A 15281-nucleotide genomic window follows, 5' to 3' on the forward strand; every position below is an offset into this window, starting at 1 on the left:
CAGTGCCATCGTGTCTGTCTGCTGGCCCTCGTCCTTGGTCGCTGGGAACCACCTGACACGCTGGACCCCTTCCTCCCGGAACCAGCCTCCTGCCCTGGTCTCTACCCACCTCCCTGCCTCCCTTCTCAGTGCCCTTTGCTGTTTCCTCCTCATGTCCCTTCACGGTGGCCTCATCCAGTGTGTCCTCTTTCACGGCCACCTCGGTGCCAGCAGCACTCCCTGGGCCGTGGCCTTGAACCCCAGCCATCCGTGACCCATCCATTCAGGGTTGAACGGGGCCTCTCAAGCCGGCATGGCCAGCAGAACTCCGGATTTTTTCCCCTCAGCCAGCCCGCCCACTGTAGAGACTTCCTCGTCCTAATAACACCACCCCCAGACCCCGGTCAGCCGGGTTCCTGTCTTCCTCGTGTTCGACGTCTTGGCCCCACCGCCCAAATGCTGCCAGGACCCTCCATCTCTCCCTCCTCCAGGGCCCCCACCCTGATCAGGCCTCTGCCCTCGCCCACCGCCGTCCACCCCCGTGGTGACCCAGAAGGAGCCTGATGGCAGCTATGGATTAATCGCACCACAACCCAGTTGAACCCAGATGATTGGGAGGCAGGTGGCCCTGGGGACTGTCTCTGAGAAACTCTGACCTTGGCTTCCGCACCTGAGGCGGGCTGGCCCCCTGTGGCCTCTCCCACAAGGAAAGGGGCCTCCAAAGCTCCACACGTCCTACGTCCCTTGCCGACAATTGCCTAGCCCCCCAACTCGGGCCTGGGGGGACCTGTGGGGCCTGGGAGATCGGCAGCCTCGCAGCCCCACCTGCCCCCTCCCCCCACCCGCTCCAGCCCTACGGGCTCTAGAAACCCACAGGCTCAGTCTGGCCTCCAGGTCTTTGTATTTGCAGCGCCTTCTGCCTGGAGCGCTCTGTGCCCCAAACCTCCTGATGGCCCAGCCCACGGTTCTCCTCGACATGCGCCCCTCCCCACCCTCCACGGCTCAGCCGTCTCCTCACTTTGCCTTATTTTTCTTCTTAACACTCATCATCACCTGAAGTGATGGCGTCCGGCCCCTCAACCCTGAGGGCGGGGCCCCGTCCACTGAGTCTTTGTGGAATGACGCGTGAGCGCCCACGCGAGTGCGGGCCTGACCCATCACAGCCCTGACGTTCGGTCGGCCCTGGGCGGCCGAGAGCAGAGGGGAGGCCTCGCCTGTCGCTGCAGGAGGGCTTTGCTCGGCCTACGGGGCATCCGATTGGCCCTGGACTTCTGAGCGCTGGTTTTTGCTGCTTTCGGGGGCCCCAGGTTCCTCAGGACAAGGGTCTGGAAAGGGCACATGGCTCCAGGCCCTAGGGCACCCTAACCCCTGGCATGTTCCTTTCTCCCCCTCAGCCTCCCCCATGCTCCCTAATCCACAGCCGGGGAGCAGGCCCCTGGTGCTTAGAGGTCACGGCCTTTGCTCCCGCTCCCCAGAGCTCCCGTTACAGTGTGGGGCCCTGGTGAATGGGCTGCTGGGTTGACTCTCGGGATTCCTCCTGTCACCATGCTGCTGGGGGCTGTCCGCACCCTGCTGTTCCCTGTTCTGGTGGCAGCGAGCACGTCCCCCGAAGGGTCACTGGGTGAGGCTCCCTTCGCCTGTTCTGAGACAGAGGACAGAGTTGGCTGCACCTTGTCACTCTGCTTGCTCCTCCATTGGCTCCTCCCCTGTCCCCTTGGAGTGAGTCCCCAGGTCTCCTGGGTTCCTGTCTCTTCTCATCCAAGGGCCTCGTGAGCCCATCCCAGGCGCGGCGGGGGCGGGGGAGGTAACCGACACCAGTAAGGGGTGTGGCAAGGTGCCAGGGTCTCCTCCACGGCCACAGCGATCGGAGCCGACCCGGGACCCAGGAGAACACAGGGAGGAGCCAGGAGGTCGCGTGGACCCACCTGGAGCCCAGGCCAGGGGGTGGGTGTTCAGCACCCCAGGCTGGACCTTACGGGCTCTGCCCTAGGGCGTCTTTGGAGTTGATGGGAAGGAAACTCAGGTTTCCCTGCCCAAGAACAGCCCTCTAGATCCGTAAGTTCCCGTCCTCACAGGCTGCCAGACTCTTGCCCAGAACTCGAGGTGGGAGGAGGGCACGGCGGGCCCTGGCAGCCGCCCGCAGGAAGGTGAAACTGAGCCTCCCTGCAGGAGATGGGCCGGGCTGAAGGGGGGTCTGCGGCCAGCCTGTCTTGCCGGCTTCTCTCACACTTGGACTCCTTGGGAGTCCGGGGAGGCTTGTGTCTGAAAGGGGGCTTCGCGGGGTGTTTGTCAGCATCCCTGAGCCCAGATGGGGAGGCCGAGGTCAGGGCAGACAGAGGACCCGGGACCCACAGGCCGCCTCAGGAGCCCGGGACTGAAGTCATCTCCAGGATCAAAGGATCGGGAGGGAGAGAGCCAGACTGCCCTGTCTGTCATCCGTGAGGACCACAGCTTGTCCTCAAGCCTCCGGGGTTTCCTTAGTCTTCCCCCTCAGAGCTCAGGGCCCTGTAGATGTGCGTAGGTCTCGGTGGGGAAGTGCAGGGCCCGGGGAGGAAGAGATGCTCGTCATCTCGAGGGACAGGAAATCCACTGCCACTTCCTGACTACAGACTTGAGGCTGCAGGGCCCTCCCTGGCCTCGTGCACATGCCCAGAATGGAGAAAGCAGACAGACAGATGCAGAGGCCTGCTGACTTCATACCCTGCCCCCAACACACACACACACACACACGCGCGCGCACACACACACACACACACACACACACACACACAGCCCCTCATCCGAGTAGTAGCCTCTGGAATCTCACCTGCTAACTTCATGGTGCAGCCTGGCATGCCTGCCTGGCCTGGCCGGGCGCCCCCAGCCTGGAGGGCCATCCCGGACCGTTTCCTGGGGCTTCCCCACCCCAGGCAGATGCCGGGTGTCAGCAGGTCCCCAGGCCTTCCAGCTGCTGAGGGTCCCACTGGAGAATCAGCCTTGGCGTTTTCATCGGAGTCCCCGGGCCTAGGAGGTCGCTGGGGCCGGCTCCCCACTCACTGCCCAGCCTGGCAGGAGCCTCTTTGGTTGGGTGCCATTCCTTGGGCCGGGCGTAGCTCCCTGTGTCCCACGGACTGCAGGTATGCCAGGCCTCTCACGTGACTCTGGGCTTTCTCAAGTTTCTCCTGGGGGCCCAGCTCAGTGATGGCTGCGTCCCTTGCCACCCAGAGGAGCCCGCATGGGTGCAGGGAGGGTTCTAGCCCGACCTCGGAACTGGCGTGTCCTGGAATTGGCCGCAGAGGTGGCTGCCAAGCAGGCCCAAGGTCGTCTGAACGCGTGTCCCATGCATGGCTGGTGACAGGCCTCCGCCAACACCACCTCCCGCACCTGGGGCTCCCCCTCCCCCTCCCCCCAACACATAACACGTTCATGAGCTCCGCTCCGAACGTGGTGTTCTCCCCGGCACTGCCCTTCTGCCCTGGCCAGGCTCTTCTCCCAAGCCCATGTCCCCCCGTGGCCAAGGCCCAGCACCCCACTTCGGAGGCTGAGGACGGTCTGGGCTTTATGGTGTTCCTGTCGACCCCCACCTCGCTGTTCACCACGGCCCTCGGGGTGTCAGCCCTAGATTCCATGCACGGCGTGAGGTTTATGTGGGCACAGATCTGGGCCGGCATCCTGTCTTGCCAGGTCCCAGCCGGGTGACCTTGGGCAGATCACTTCCTCTTTCCCTGTCTCTTGCCTTGTCTGATAACAGGCGTGATAAAAGTTCTTTCTGTCTCCAGCTACCCAGGACGGCCTAGCGTAACACCTGGAGCACTGGAGGGACCATATTACCCCTGTCACTCCTCGCCCCCCACCCTCCAGTCCCGCCAGGGACACTCCGACACCCCCCCCCCCAGGGAGGTGGCAATGGGACCTTGGCTCCTGGTAGCACTTTGGAGGAAGGGCAGGCACCTAGGCACCCCACTACCCCACCCTGGCTTCTGGAACTGCTGGGAACAGCCAGGCCTCACGGAGGGGGCGGGATGGTTGGTATCCTGACTGGGGTGGGGGGCTCCTAGCCAGTAGCTATCAAGGACAGTTGCCCTCTGTGCCCCTCCCCTTCTTAGCCCCCTTGTTAATCACGCAGCAAGATGTGCATGAAACTTGACCTGTGCCCACCCGATAGCATCTCCGGGTGCCAGGCTCCCTCCTGACTTCACAGCAAGGCCCTGCTTAGGCCGTGTCTGCTGGGAGGAGGGTGTTTATTCTCAGAAGGCACCCAGGAGCTCTGCATCCAACCGGGGTGGGGGGGATTAGCTCCCCAAGGTTGCGAGTATAAAGCCACCCGCACACCCTGCTCTTCCCAAAGAGGTGGGCATGGGATGAGGACCGTGGGGCAGGTTCCCCTGGATGGACGTGGGCAGGGGTGGGGCGGGGGCAGGTGGGCACCATGTTCTACGATCGCCTCCTCTTGGTCGCCTGTCAGTGTTGAGTACCTGCCTGCCCAGCTCCAGGCCCCCCGCTGCCCCCGTCCCCCCCCCAGGACAGGGAGACTGGGACGGTGGGCGGGGGAGGTGCTTGGCCACAGGCTGGCAAGGCCCTTCTGAGCTCACTCCTGACCATCTTTCACTCCTGGGAAGCCAAGAGTCCTCTTGAGGAAAGTGGCCCCAGCACCTCGGTCCTTCCAGGGCTGCTGAGACCCCAGGGAAGGGGGTCAGTCACTGTCAGTCCACGAGTCCTAAGGGATCCAGCCCTCTGGGCCTCTGTCGCAGCAGGGCTCCTTGGTCACCCCTCCTGGTCGAGCGTTGGGACGAGGAGGGGTGGGGTGGGGCGGGGCTACTTCTGCACATCAAGGGTCATATGTCCTTATCGCTCACCTCAGTGGGCCGCGTCAGGGCCACAGGAGACAGGCAGGGTCTTGGAGAGGCCCTGGTCCTGTCAGAGGATCACCTTCAGGCTACTTTGTCCCGTCCTCATGGGCTCAGGCTCAGGGTCGACAGGGACAGCAGGCAGAGCTGACCCAGTGACCCTTCCTCGCAGAAGGCGCCATGCGGGCCAGTGAGACGGTCTCGGAAGCCAGCCCGGGCTCCACCGCCAGCCAGACCGGAGTCCCCACTCAGGTGGTTCAGCAGGTGCAGGGCACCCAGCAGGTAGGACGCACTCCTCCCCCGGGGGGCGGGGCGGGAGGGCACATGAGGGGGGCACTGGTGACCATGGCCACGGGCACTTGGCCTCCCCTCCCACCCCTCTGCTGCCAGAGCCATCGGCTCACCTGTTCTTATCAACATGTTCACCCCCCCACCCCCACCCCGGGGAAGGGAAGCTGGCGTGGCTCAGGTCCTTACTCCCTGCCCCTACAGCGTCTGCTGGTCCAGACGAGCGTGCAGGCCAAGCCGGGCCACGTGTCTCCCCTCCAGCTCACCAACATCTCAGTACCCCAGCAGGTAAGCCTGCCACGCCAGGCCCGGCCCATCCCTCCACCCCTCGCCCCGGTGGCCCGCTTAGATCTGCCTCCGGCGAATGACACCGTGGCGGTCAGGGCCGGTTGGGGAAGGAGGAGCTGCACAAGTCATCGTAATAGACGGCTGAGGAGTAGCAGTAAGGAAGGTGGCTTTCCGGCCCCAGTATCTCAAGGCAGAGAACCCAATGCCAGTTAGGAGCCAAGAGCCCGTAGCCAGCACAGGGACCGTGAGTATATGGTGGTCTGTCCCCCAGAAGGCCATGGGTGGCGTGATGGGGCTCCGCCCAAAATGGGCCTCAAGGTTGCCAGCATGTTCCTCACGGCCTGCGGGGCCAGGCTCCCCGGATGCAAACCCTCGCTCTGCCACTTACTGGTCCCAGGGCCTTAGGGAAGCACTTTCGCCACCCTCGGTCTCGCTGTCACTCTCTGTGCAGTGGGCGTCCTAACAGTGCTGCCCTGGGGGCTGTCGGGCCATTTGGTGAGCTAAAGGGTGTGCACAGTAGGACATCGCCCGGTGTGGCACAGAAGCTCACGGGAACCAGATGGGCTGTTGTGAGTGAGCTATGGTCCTCCTCCCTCCCGGTTCTAGGCTCTCCCCGCGCAGCGGCTGGTGGTGCAGACAGCCCCAGGCGGCAAGGGTGGCCAGGTTTCCCTGACGGTTCATGGCACCCAGCAGGTGCACTCGCCCCCTGAGGTAGGTGGTGGCCCCGTCAGCTGCCCTCCCCGTGTCTCTCTCCCCAGGCGGGCCACGTACCCCCAGAGTGTACTTGCGGGGGAGTCCCTGCACCTCCAAGTCCGCTTCTTCCTCCGAAGTCTTTATGGAGCCCGGGCTGGGTGGCTTGGCTGATATGTGGCCCTGGCAGCTCTGAGCTGAGTCCTGCTAGGGGAGGAGGCAGCTTCCCCCCAGGCCGGCATGGCCTTCGTGTCCCAGGAAGCAGAGCAGGTCCCCCTGCGCCCCTCAGGGCTGGTAGAGGCTCTTCCCCAGACCACAGGGTGGATTCTGGGGACCCCCAGCGAGTGTGTTGGAGGCAGGCAGCCCACGGGTGGCCGGGCGCCTTAGGTGGCAGCATCGGCCATTTCTCCCTGGGGACTCTGGCCAGGCCCCAGGAGCCTTCCGAGCCCAGTGTTTTCTGTGCATAAAACAGCTAAGGATACCAAGTGCCATCAGCTCGGTGTGGCCACGGCCTGGCCCAGAGCTAACACGGACCCTGTAGCCAGCATGGCTGGGGTCAGGGCCCGGCGCCACCACTCAGCCGTGTGGGCTTGGGATGTCCACTTCCCATCTGGAAAGTGGGAATTCGTTCCCCTCCGCCTCCTCACCTCAGGGCTGCCATCCCTCTTGCTAGGGAGGCACAGGTATAGTCTGAGCTGTGGAGGATGAGTCCCCCACCAGCGCCTCTGAGCTGAAAGCCTTGCCTGGGAGGGGCCCGGGGCTACGGCAGGGACGAGGCGTTTGGATCCATGGAATGCTGGAATTCGGCCCGTTGCCAGCCTAGGAGGTTAAGACCTCTGCAGCCTGCCACCCTCCCCAAGGAGCTCTGGGGACAGCCCTCCCAAGAAGGGTGTTTTTCAGGGCCACGCTCCTGTGTCTCCTTCCCTTGCAGCGGCCGCCGGTGCAGGCAAACAGCTCCTCTAGCAAGGCGGCCGGGGCCCCCACGGGTACGGTGCCGCAGCAGCTGCCGGTCCATGGTGTTCCGCAGAGTGTCCCCGTCACCCAAGAGGTACCAGGCCAAGGCGGGTGGACGTCTGTGGGAGCCGAGCAGGTGGGGGGACATCCTTGGCCGCCCCCTGAGCCTCTGGCCAGCGCCTCTGCTTGGCTCCAGACTCAGCATCCTCATCTACATAATAGCTTCTGCCCAGGGAGTCGGGGGACAGGGCGGTTGGGGCACCCGGGGGGTGAGATGTGGTCCTCACAGGTGGTACCTAACACAGGCGCTGGAAACAACTTTGAGAAACAGCCTTGCCTCTCTGGGCCCCCTTGCCTGGAGGAAGATCCAAGGCCAAGTCTGGGCTCACCCCTAAGGAGCTCAGGGAGAGGCCCCAGCCTCCCAATCCGTGGCCAGCCTTTGGGAGGAGGCTATGCTCTGAGCTACCAGTCACGGCAGCTGGAGCAGGTTAAGTGGCGAAGGTGGTCGCCATCTAGCTGTTATCACTCAGTTGTGGGGTTCTAGACCCCTCGCAAAACCAGAGGAAAGGCACAGAGGAAAGCAGAAACCTCATCCTGAAGGATTCGCAGATGTTCCTGCCCGAGCCCCCCACACCCTCTGAACTTCCAGGCCTGGGTTTGAGCCCCCAGCCACCAGGCACACCCCCACCCCCAGCCCCCCACCCCGGCCTCTGCCCTTTACTCTGCGCCCTGAGGCTGAGGTCACGATTCCTGCAACAGCACGGAAAGTGAGGATGTGGAGGCATCTCGGAGGTGGGGGTGTGGGATAACTCATGTAGAGAGTAGGGGTGGGTGGCAAGGACTCCCTCAGTCAGTCCCAAGTTCAACTTCGGTTCTGCCACTTCCTGTCAGCCTCACTTTGATGAGCCTCTGTTCGTGCCTGTAACCAAACGCTCAGAGTCAGTGTGGTCATGAATCTCCAAGGCACTCCGTGCAGGGCCGGCAGGGAAAAGCTGGAAAAGGGTGGTCTCTTTCTCCCCAGGCTGCTCTGAGGCTTACATGCGGGCATGGGGTGGGTGCTCGGGGATGGGTGGGCCTCTGGTCGCCGGAGTTACCATANCACTCCCCAGGCGCCCAAAGCCGGCCCCGTGCAGCAGCTCTCCGTGCAGGGGCTCCAGCCAGTTCACGTGGCTCAAGAGGTGCGTGTCTTCTCCGCTTACCTCTGGGCAAACTGGGACTGGGCCCGGGCTGGGGAGGGGTGCAGGCCCATCAGGCCGCAGGGAGGGGCGGGGACGGGGGGGGGGGGCTCCTCAANCTCCCAGGCTCCACCCCAACAGACGGGTGGGGGATGGGGTGGGGAGTTCAGGCCCCGCCCCCAAGGCCCTGTCAGTGATTCTAGGTTGTGTTCCAAAAGCCAGAGCCCCGCCCCTGGCCTCTGGCTCCTCCCCTGACATCCTGCCCCTGCAGACGGGGATCCTTCCCTTGATGCGGGCAGGCTCCGCCCCTGAGGCCCTGTTTGTATGTAGTTTCAGGCTCCAGCTTTGGCTGTATCTTCAGTGACAGCCTCGTCCCAGGGCCCGGCTCTACTCGTGGGGTCTAGCTTTCACTGCCAGAGTAGAACTCCGAGGTCCCCTCAGCCCGCCTCACCTCAGCGCCCACCCCGGGTGCCCCGAGCCCAAGCACGGAGTCCTGGCTTCTCCTGACGCAGCTCCGCCTCATTCCCAGCCCCTGCCACGGCCGCAGCCCCTGGGCCTCTGGCCCCTGGCCCTGTCCAGGATGTGTTCAGAAAGTCCAGAAATGCAGCCTCCTAGCCAGGGAGCCAGGTGTCCTTGCGAGCGTGGACAGCTCCCAGCCCCTTAGAGACCGAGGCCGAGGAACCGGCTCACCCCTGACCTTCTGTGTGCCCTTCCTCCCACACCAGGTGCAGCAGCTCCAGCAGGTGCCCGTGCCACACGTGTACTCCAGCCAAGTGCAGTATGTGGAGGGCGGTGACGCCAGCTACACGGCCAGTGCCATGTGAGTGGGCGGGGGGGGGAAGGGAGGGGGCANGGACTTGAGGCCTGAGTCCCCTGCCTCAAGCAGACCAGCCAGCCTTCAAGGCCTCAGGTGACGGGGGGGGGGTAGGTGCATCCCCAGGATAACCAGCAGCCACCAGGCAGGGGGAAAGCAGAGGGGACCCTCGCAGGCTGGGAAAGGCATCTCAGTATAACTTGAGACCTTGGAGTCAGATGGGCCTGGGTTTTAGGAAAGAAAAAGAGAAATTTTAATTTTCACAAGACACACTTTTCTGAATTAATAGGGAGTGTTAAAGAGAAGGAAACCTTCGTTGCTGCCCCCCAAGCTTGCCCCAGAGGTGACACTGTGACCGGTGTCTTTTTATTTCCTCCTAGAGATGCTCTGAGGATAGCAACTACCCCCTTTTTTTGTTCAGAAACTGGCAGAATATTCTGTCCTTTATTTCTTCCCCCAGCGGTGTGTCCCACAGCCCTTCCCTGTTTCTCTGATTGGGTCCCAGTCACCCTGTTTAACGGCTGTGTCCTACTCCACAGTGCAGACATAGCGTGAGTGCCGTAGCCGGTGCCCCCCCACCCCGGCCAGCATCTGCACACGCTGCAGCACTGTCCTCACCTGCCCCCTATCAGGCAGATCCCGTGCCTGAGGCCTGCCCCGGCCTCCGCGCTGGCTCACTCTTGCCTGGGATCCCCCTCACACCACCTCCCCTCTCTCCTTCTCCATACTAACAATTCCAGGATTATAGTGATTGTCCTTTGAGTTTTTGGAAGTTTCATTCGGTTTTCCTTGCATTTGTGTGACCTTTTGTTCTTCCTCCCCCCCCCCCCCCCCCCTCNCCCCACCTGTCCCCTATGGGCATGACACTGTGGGGAGTAGCTCATAGAGCAGCTCGGTCCCTGGATCGTGAAGAGTGGCCCCCATAGGGCCCCCGGGGATGTTAGGAGCAGAGCTGAGGCCGAGCCCAGGCCCTGTGGTGCCAGGCTGACTCCTTCGGCCTCTCCTAGTAGTGTCCATCCTTTGCCTGTTTCAGTTCTCCCCTCCGTGATTATCGCGTGTGTGATCGCATGGAGCCCATCACTGCCACCAGACTCGTGTGACATTGTTAGCAGCATTGTGTCCTCTGTCTCTTGCAGTGGATTTTAACGGGCTTCCCAAGCCGTGTCCAGAGATGCACCCATTCATTCAGTCATTCAGCAAATTGCTGCCAGAAGCATCATCTTTGGGACACGTGTTGCTCCGAATGTGGGGTGGGGTGGGGTGCTCGGCTGGGCTGGCTGTGTCCCTGCCTGTGGATGGGGGGGAGGCCACTTGCTGGTGCTACTCGGTACCACTTCAGTAGACGTGGACCAGGGCGCTGTAATCAAGAGCCGCATCGAGGTGTCCCAACAGGTGGGGCGTTCGCCTTGGTGACCGGCCTCCTACCTCTCCCCTCCCCCCATCTCTCTCCTCGCCGCCCCCAGGGGCCTCCAGTCTCCCCCAGCTCCCTTCAGGAGCCTGTTAACAACAGAGCCTTCTGTGGTGGCTCCCACTGGCCGGCCTTGCTTCCTTTCTGGAGTTTTAAAATTTGATGTCATTTTTAATCACTGATAAGTGAAGAGGGCTCAGAACTCAAAACTGTGCCCAACAATATCATNCCCACCCCACGGTGCAGACAAGAGCTGTGAAATGGGGCACAGTGTCCCCCCCCTGTTCTGGAAACCCCATCTTTCCCTTTCGCCACCTCTTTTGCTCAGTTGAAAAAAACGTTCTGTAGCTGCTTCTTCAGCAGTATCTGCCTCCTTCTTACCCCTTCTTAGGATCCTGTCACCTTTCACTTAACTGTCCTCCAAAGATGGACCCCAGGTGTTTTTACTCTCTTGCTATGACTTGCAGCCTTGAGCCCGCATCATGTGATGCGGGTCCTGGGATGGCTGGAGGAGAAGGTCCTCTGCCTCAGAGGGATGCACTCTGCACTCTGGAAGTTTNTCCCCTTTCTCCAACACCCTCTTCCTGCCTCCTTTGCTACCTGGGCACGGACCACCTCCCATAGTGCCCTCAATTCACCTCCGTGCCTGCTTCTCCTCTGGCTTCTCTGCCGGTACATTAACTCCCCACCCCCGCAGGGCCTTTTCTCTCTTAAGCACTGTTGGGTCTGTAGTACATAGAACTGTGTCCCGCGGACAGTAGGTGCGGGATTTTTTTTTTTTTTTTGATGAGTGAAGTGTGTGGCCTATTCCAAGCGACCTAGCCATTCTGTCACATCTGAGGTGTGGACTCCCATGCCAGGGGCCGCTCTGATGATTAAATGGAAAACTGCCCCATCAGGCACTCAAGAGCGGTGCCTGGTCCGGCCTGGGGAAATGTTGGCCGCTTCTCGCTCCAGTCCTGGGAGGAGGCCGGCCGCCNGTACACCCAGACGGCGGGCGCCAGCTACTACGAAGCTGCAGGCACGGCCGCGCAGGTCAGCACGCCCGCTACCTCCCAGGCGGTGGCCAGCAGCGGCTCTGTGCCCATGTACGTGTCCGGGAGCCAGGTGGTCACCAGCTCCACCAGCAGCGGGGGTGGCGCCAGCAGCNAACCCTTGCACCAGAGTGCTCAGATGAAGGTGTCCTGGGATCAGATCCTGGCTGTGTAGCCTCAGACAAGTTACTCGGCCTCTCTGGGCGTCAGCTAACATGCAAGAAGATATTAGAGCAGTGCCCCAGGAAGTGTCACCTGTGATTATCAGAACTGATGATGGTGGGTGTGGAGCAAGGGGAGGGAGAGGCAGGTACCAGCATGGGGGGAGGAGCCCTGAACAAGGTTCTTTGTCCATCTAGAAGGCGGTGAGATGACCTGTCTCTGCCCAGAGGTGGGCCGTATGGAGTCACTTGCCCTGCCGAATGGGCAGGGCCCCTCACTAGCGCTGTGACTGTGGTTGGGTCAGGGCCTGGTGGTCCCAGGGTGGTCCTTGTTCTCTTGGAACTTGGAGTCTGGAGTGATTTATTTATTTATTTTTAAATATTTATTTAGTTTTGAAAGAGAGAGAGTGTGAGCAGGGGAGGGGCAGAGAGAGAGAGAGGGAGACAGGATCTGAAGCTGGCTCTGAACTGTCAGCACAGAGCCCAACGCGGGGCTCGAACTCATGAAACCGTGAGATCATGACCTGAGCCAAAGTCAGACGCTTAACCCACTGAGCCACCCAGGCATCCCTGGGGGTCTGGAGTGATTTTATTTATATTTTTTAAATAAAAATTTTTTTTAATGTTTTATTTATTTCTGAGAGGGAGAGAGACAGTGCAAGCAGGGGAGGGTCAGAGAGAGAGGGAGACACAGAATCTGAAGCAGGTTCCAGGCTCTGAGCTGTCAGCACAGAACCCGACACAGGGCTCGAACCCACGAACCGCGAGATCATGACCTGAGCCGAAGTCGGACGCTCAACTGACTGAGCCCCCCAGGCGCCCCTAGAGTGATTTTAAATACCATCCCTTGACATCGCCACGCATCATGGACCACATAACCAAGACGGAAGCTTTCTCAGAAGGCAGGCCAAACCTCCTTTATACACCCATACAGCCCGGCTTCAGGTCTGTTTTTTTAAAAATGCTGGTTGTGACCCACCTAACTGATTTCACGACCCTGGAACGGGTCCTTACGTGAAGTCTGCAAACATCCTTCATCAGAACAGTGGGATCCTGCAGAACATTCCCCACTGACAGAAGTATTCCCTCTGTGCTGTTCAATACAGAGGCCTCTGGCCACTTGTGGCTACTGAGGGCCTAAAAGGCGGCGGGGCTCACAAGGAACAAGTTGAGTTCGTATTTCCTTACACTATTCTGATATAATTGTAGATTTCATAGGAAGCCACAAAAATGGTACCGGGAAACCCCTGTGGGCCACTCACCCAGGTGACCCCGCTCACTCAGATAATCCCACTAGTTACATCTTTCGTAACTGCAGTACAGAAGCCGCCCAGGAACCTGACCTTGGTGCAAGGCATGGTTTCTACATCTATCTTTGTATCACGGGTGTACATTTGGGAAACCACGACTACAATCAAGATGCAGAAGTGTTTCATTGCCCCAGAGATTGCCCTCCAACTACCCCTTTATAGTAACCCCCGCCCTCCTGCCTCCCAACCTCTCTAACCCCCAGGAGCCACGAATCTGTTCCCCATTTCTATAACGCTGTCATTTCAAGAATGTTCTATGAGTCATATTCCACATGACCTTTTGACATTGGCTTCCCCCACCTCAGTGTACATTAATTTCAATAGCTAGGTGTGGTTGGCGGCACCTATATTGGACAGGTTCTAGAAGGTTCCATGGGATTTAGTTCCCACCCGTGGTTATGATACCGTGTGACCTGCAGCGTGGTTGGTCAGGGTCACAACTGGAAATGGGCGCAGAGAGAAGGGGCACCCGGGTGGCTCGGTCACTTGAGCCTCCGACTTCAGCTCAGGTCATGGTCTCAGAGCTCGTGAGTTTGTGAGCTCACTGCTGTCAGCGCAGAGCCCACTGTGGATCCTCCGTCCCCCTCACTCAGCCCTTCCCCTGCTTGTGCGCCCTCTCTCACAAATACAGAAACATTTAGGGGAAAAAAAAAAAAAGTGAAATGGGTACAGAGACCACTTAGCAATGCGTACACCAGAAATGGAAGCAATTCCTCGTGCCCTTCTGTCCCCGGTCCGGGCCCAGGTTCAATGGCTCCTAGACAACTATGAGACGGCCGAGGGTGTGAGCCTGCCACGGAGCACCCTCTACTGCCACTACCTGCTGCACTGCCAGGAGCAGAAGCTGGAGCCTGTCAACGCCGCCTCTTTCGGCAAGCTCATCCGCTCCGTCTTCATGGGCTTGCGCACCCGACGGCTCGGTACCAGGTGGGCCACCCGCCCCCGACAGCCATAAAGCCCATCTCCTCCCGACCCTGAGTTCCCCAGGGCCTCAGCCGCTTCTCTCCTTCCCTCGCTCACTGGCCCCTTCCTCCCACACCCACACATCCCCACCCCAGGGCCTTTGCATCAGCTGTGCCTTCTCCTTCATGCCCTTTTCCCCATATTCTTATTCCAATGCCCCCTGGCCCCTTAACTAAAACTGCAGCCTTCCCACCTCCCTGACACTCCCCAGCCCACCCCCTTCCCTCGCTCGCGTTTTCTCCTTACTAAGGAGCGTCGTCCAACATGCCCTTAATTTATATTCCTCACTTCTCTTGTTTCTGACCTGGCCTCCAATGCTACAGTGCAGGAGCTGCACACGGTTGGTGCTTAATCAGGGCCTTCGAGTCTGAATTCATGTAGGAAGGAACAAGGAGCCATTCCCCGCACTCACTCTTCTTCGCTACCCCCACCTCGCTGGGGTGAACCCTCCTCACCTCTTGGGTCCAGCTGCCGGCTTAGGTGTCGCCTTATTCACTTACACGTGCATAACCCTTAAGCAAAATGCCACATCTCCCTGTGCCACAGTTTCTTCATCTGCCAGGAGCACCCCCCATAGGATAGGGCTGAGGGACACATGCCTTTGTGTGTTCTGAGCGCTCAGAACAGCGCCTGCGATCCTGTTATAACTGGTCCTGGCTGAGCTCCTGGCCCATGCCAGCATCAGACGAGCCCTCAGACGCTGGCCCCGCCTTCTCAGAACACGGTTGGCACACAGGGACCGCCCTTGACACCCACAGCCCCTGTACTTCCCCGGCACGGCCCCCCCTCGGCTCTGCGGAACATGGGTCTTGCCCCCGCCCCAGGCTGTTTGTCCCCGAAGCGGAGGCAGGTGTGATGCAAAGGTCCTGGTGAACACCTGGAGGGCGCCCCCCACCCCTGCCCCGCCCAGCTCTCACCCTCTGCCTCCCTCCCAGGGGCAACTCCAAATACCACTACTATGGCCTGCGGATCAAGGCCAGCTCGCCGCTCCTGCGGCTGATGGAGGACCAGCAGCACATGGCCATGCGCGGCCAGCCCTTCTCGCAGAAGCAGAGGTAGCAGGGCGGGGCTGGGCCCTGTGCTGGCGGGAGGCGCGGGGGGCTGGCCCGCCTGTCTTGGTGCCCCAACCACCCCTTCTCCAGGCTCAAGCCCATCCAGAAGATGGAGGGCATGACGAATGGCGTGGCTGTGGGGCCGCAGCAGGCCACCGGGCTGTCGGACATCAGCGCCCAGGTCCAGCAGTACCAGCAGTTCCTGGGTGAGAGTGCCCTGGCCCCCCGGGCGGGCTCTGGGGCAGGGTCAAGGCCTCCGGAGAGCCCCTCCTGAGTCTCACCATCCCCCACTGCCCACAGGGGGGGCCCTTTTTGGGGGGAAGGTGATGACAACTTGAT

The 15281-nt window shown here is 61.0% G+C and overlaps 1 protein-coding gene across 1 annotated transcript in view; it reads left to right on the top strand.

Annotated features, from left to right (window-relative positions):
* The window catches only part of RFX1 (regulatory factor X1), a gene marked incomplete at its 5' end in the record, with an annotated part of 21645 nt that overhangs the window by 1821 nt on the left and 4543 nt on the right, over window positions 1-15281 (top strand). The window contains 11 exons of the mRNA XM_077765784.1: window positions 4978-5087; window positions 5298-5381; window positions 5988-6092; window positions 7003-7161; window positions 7587-7792; window positions 8116-8203; window positions 8926-9020; window positions 11364-11601; window positions 13673-13854; window positions 14826-14945; window positions 15033-15148. Of these exons, the coding sequence (XP_077621910.1) occupies window positions 4978-5087; window positions 5298-5381; window positions 5988-6092; window positions 7003-7161; window positions 7587-7792; window positions 8116-8203; window positions 8926-9020; window positions 11364-11601; window positions 13673-13854; window positions 14826-14945; window positions 15033-15148 (1503 nt within the window). The remainder of the gene's footprint in view (window positions 1-4977; window positions 5088-5297; window positions 5382-5987; window positions 6093-7002; window positions 7162-7586; window positions 7793-8115; window positions 8204-8925; window positions 9021-11363; window positions 11602-13672; window positions 13855-14825; window positions 14946-15032; window positions 15149-15281) is intronic.

Source organism: Crocuta crocuta, unplaced genomic scaffold (genome assembly GCF_008692635.1).
Source record: "Crocuta crocuta isolate KB4526 unplaced genomic scaffold, BGI_CrCroc_1.0 scaffold693, whole genome shotgun sequence".
NCBI lineage: Eukaryota > Metazoa > Chordata > Mammalia > Carnivora > Hyaenidae > Crocuta > Crocuta crocuta.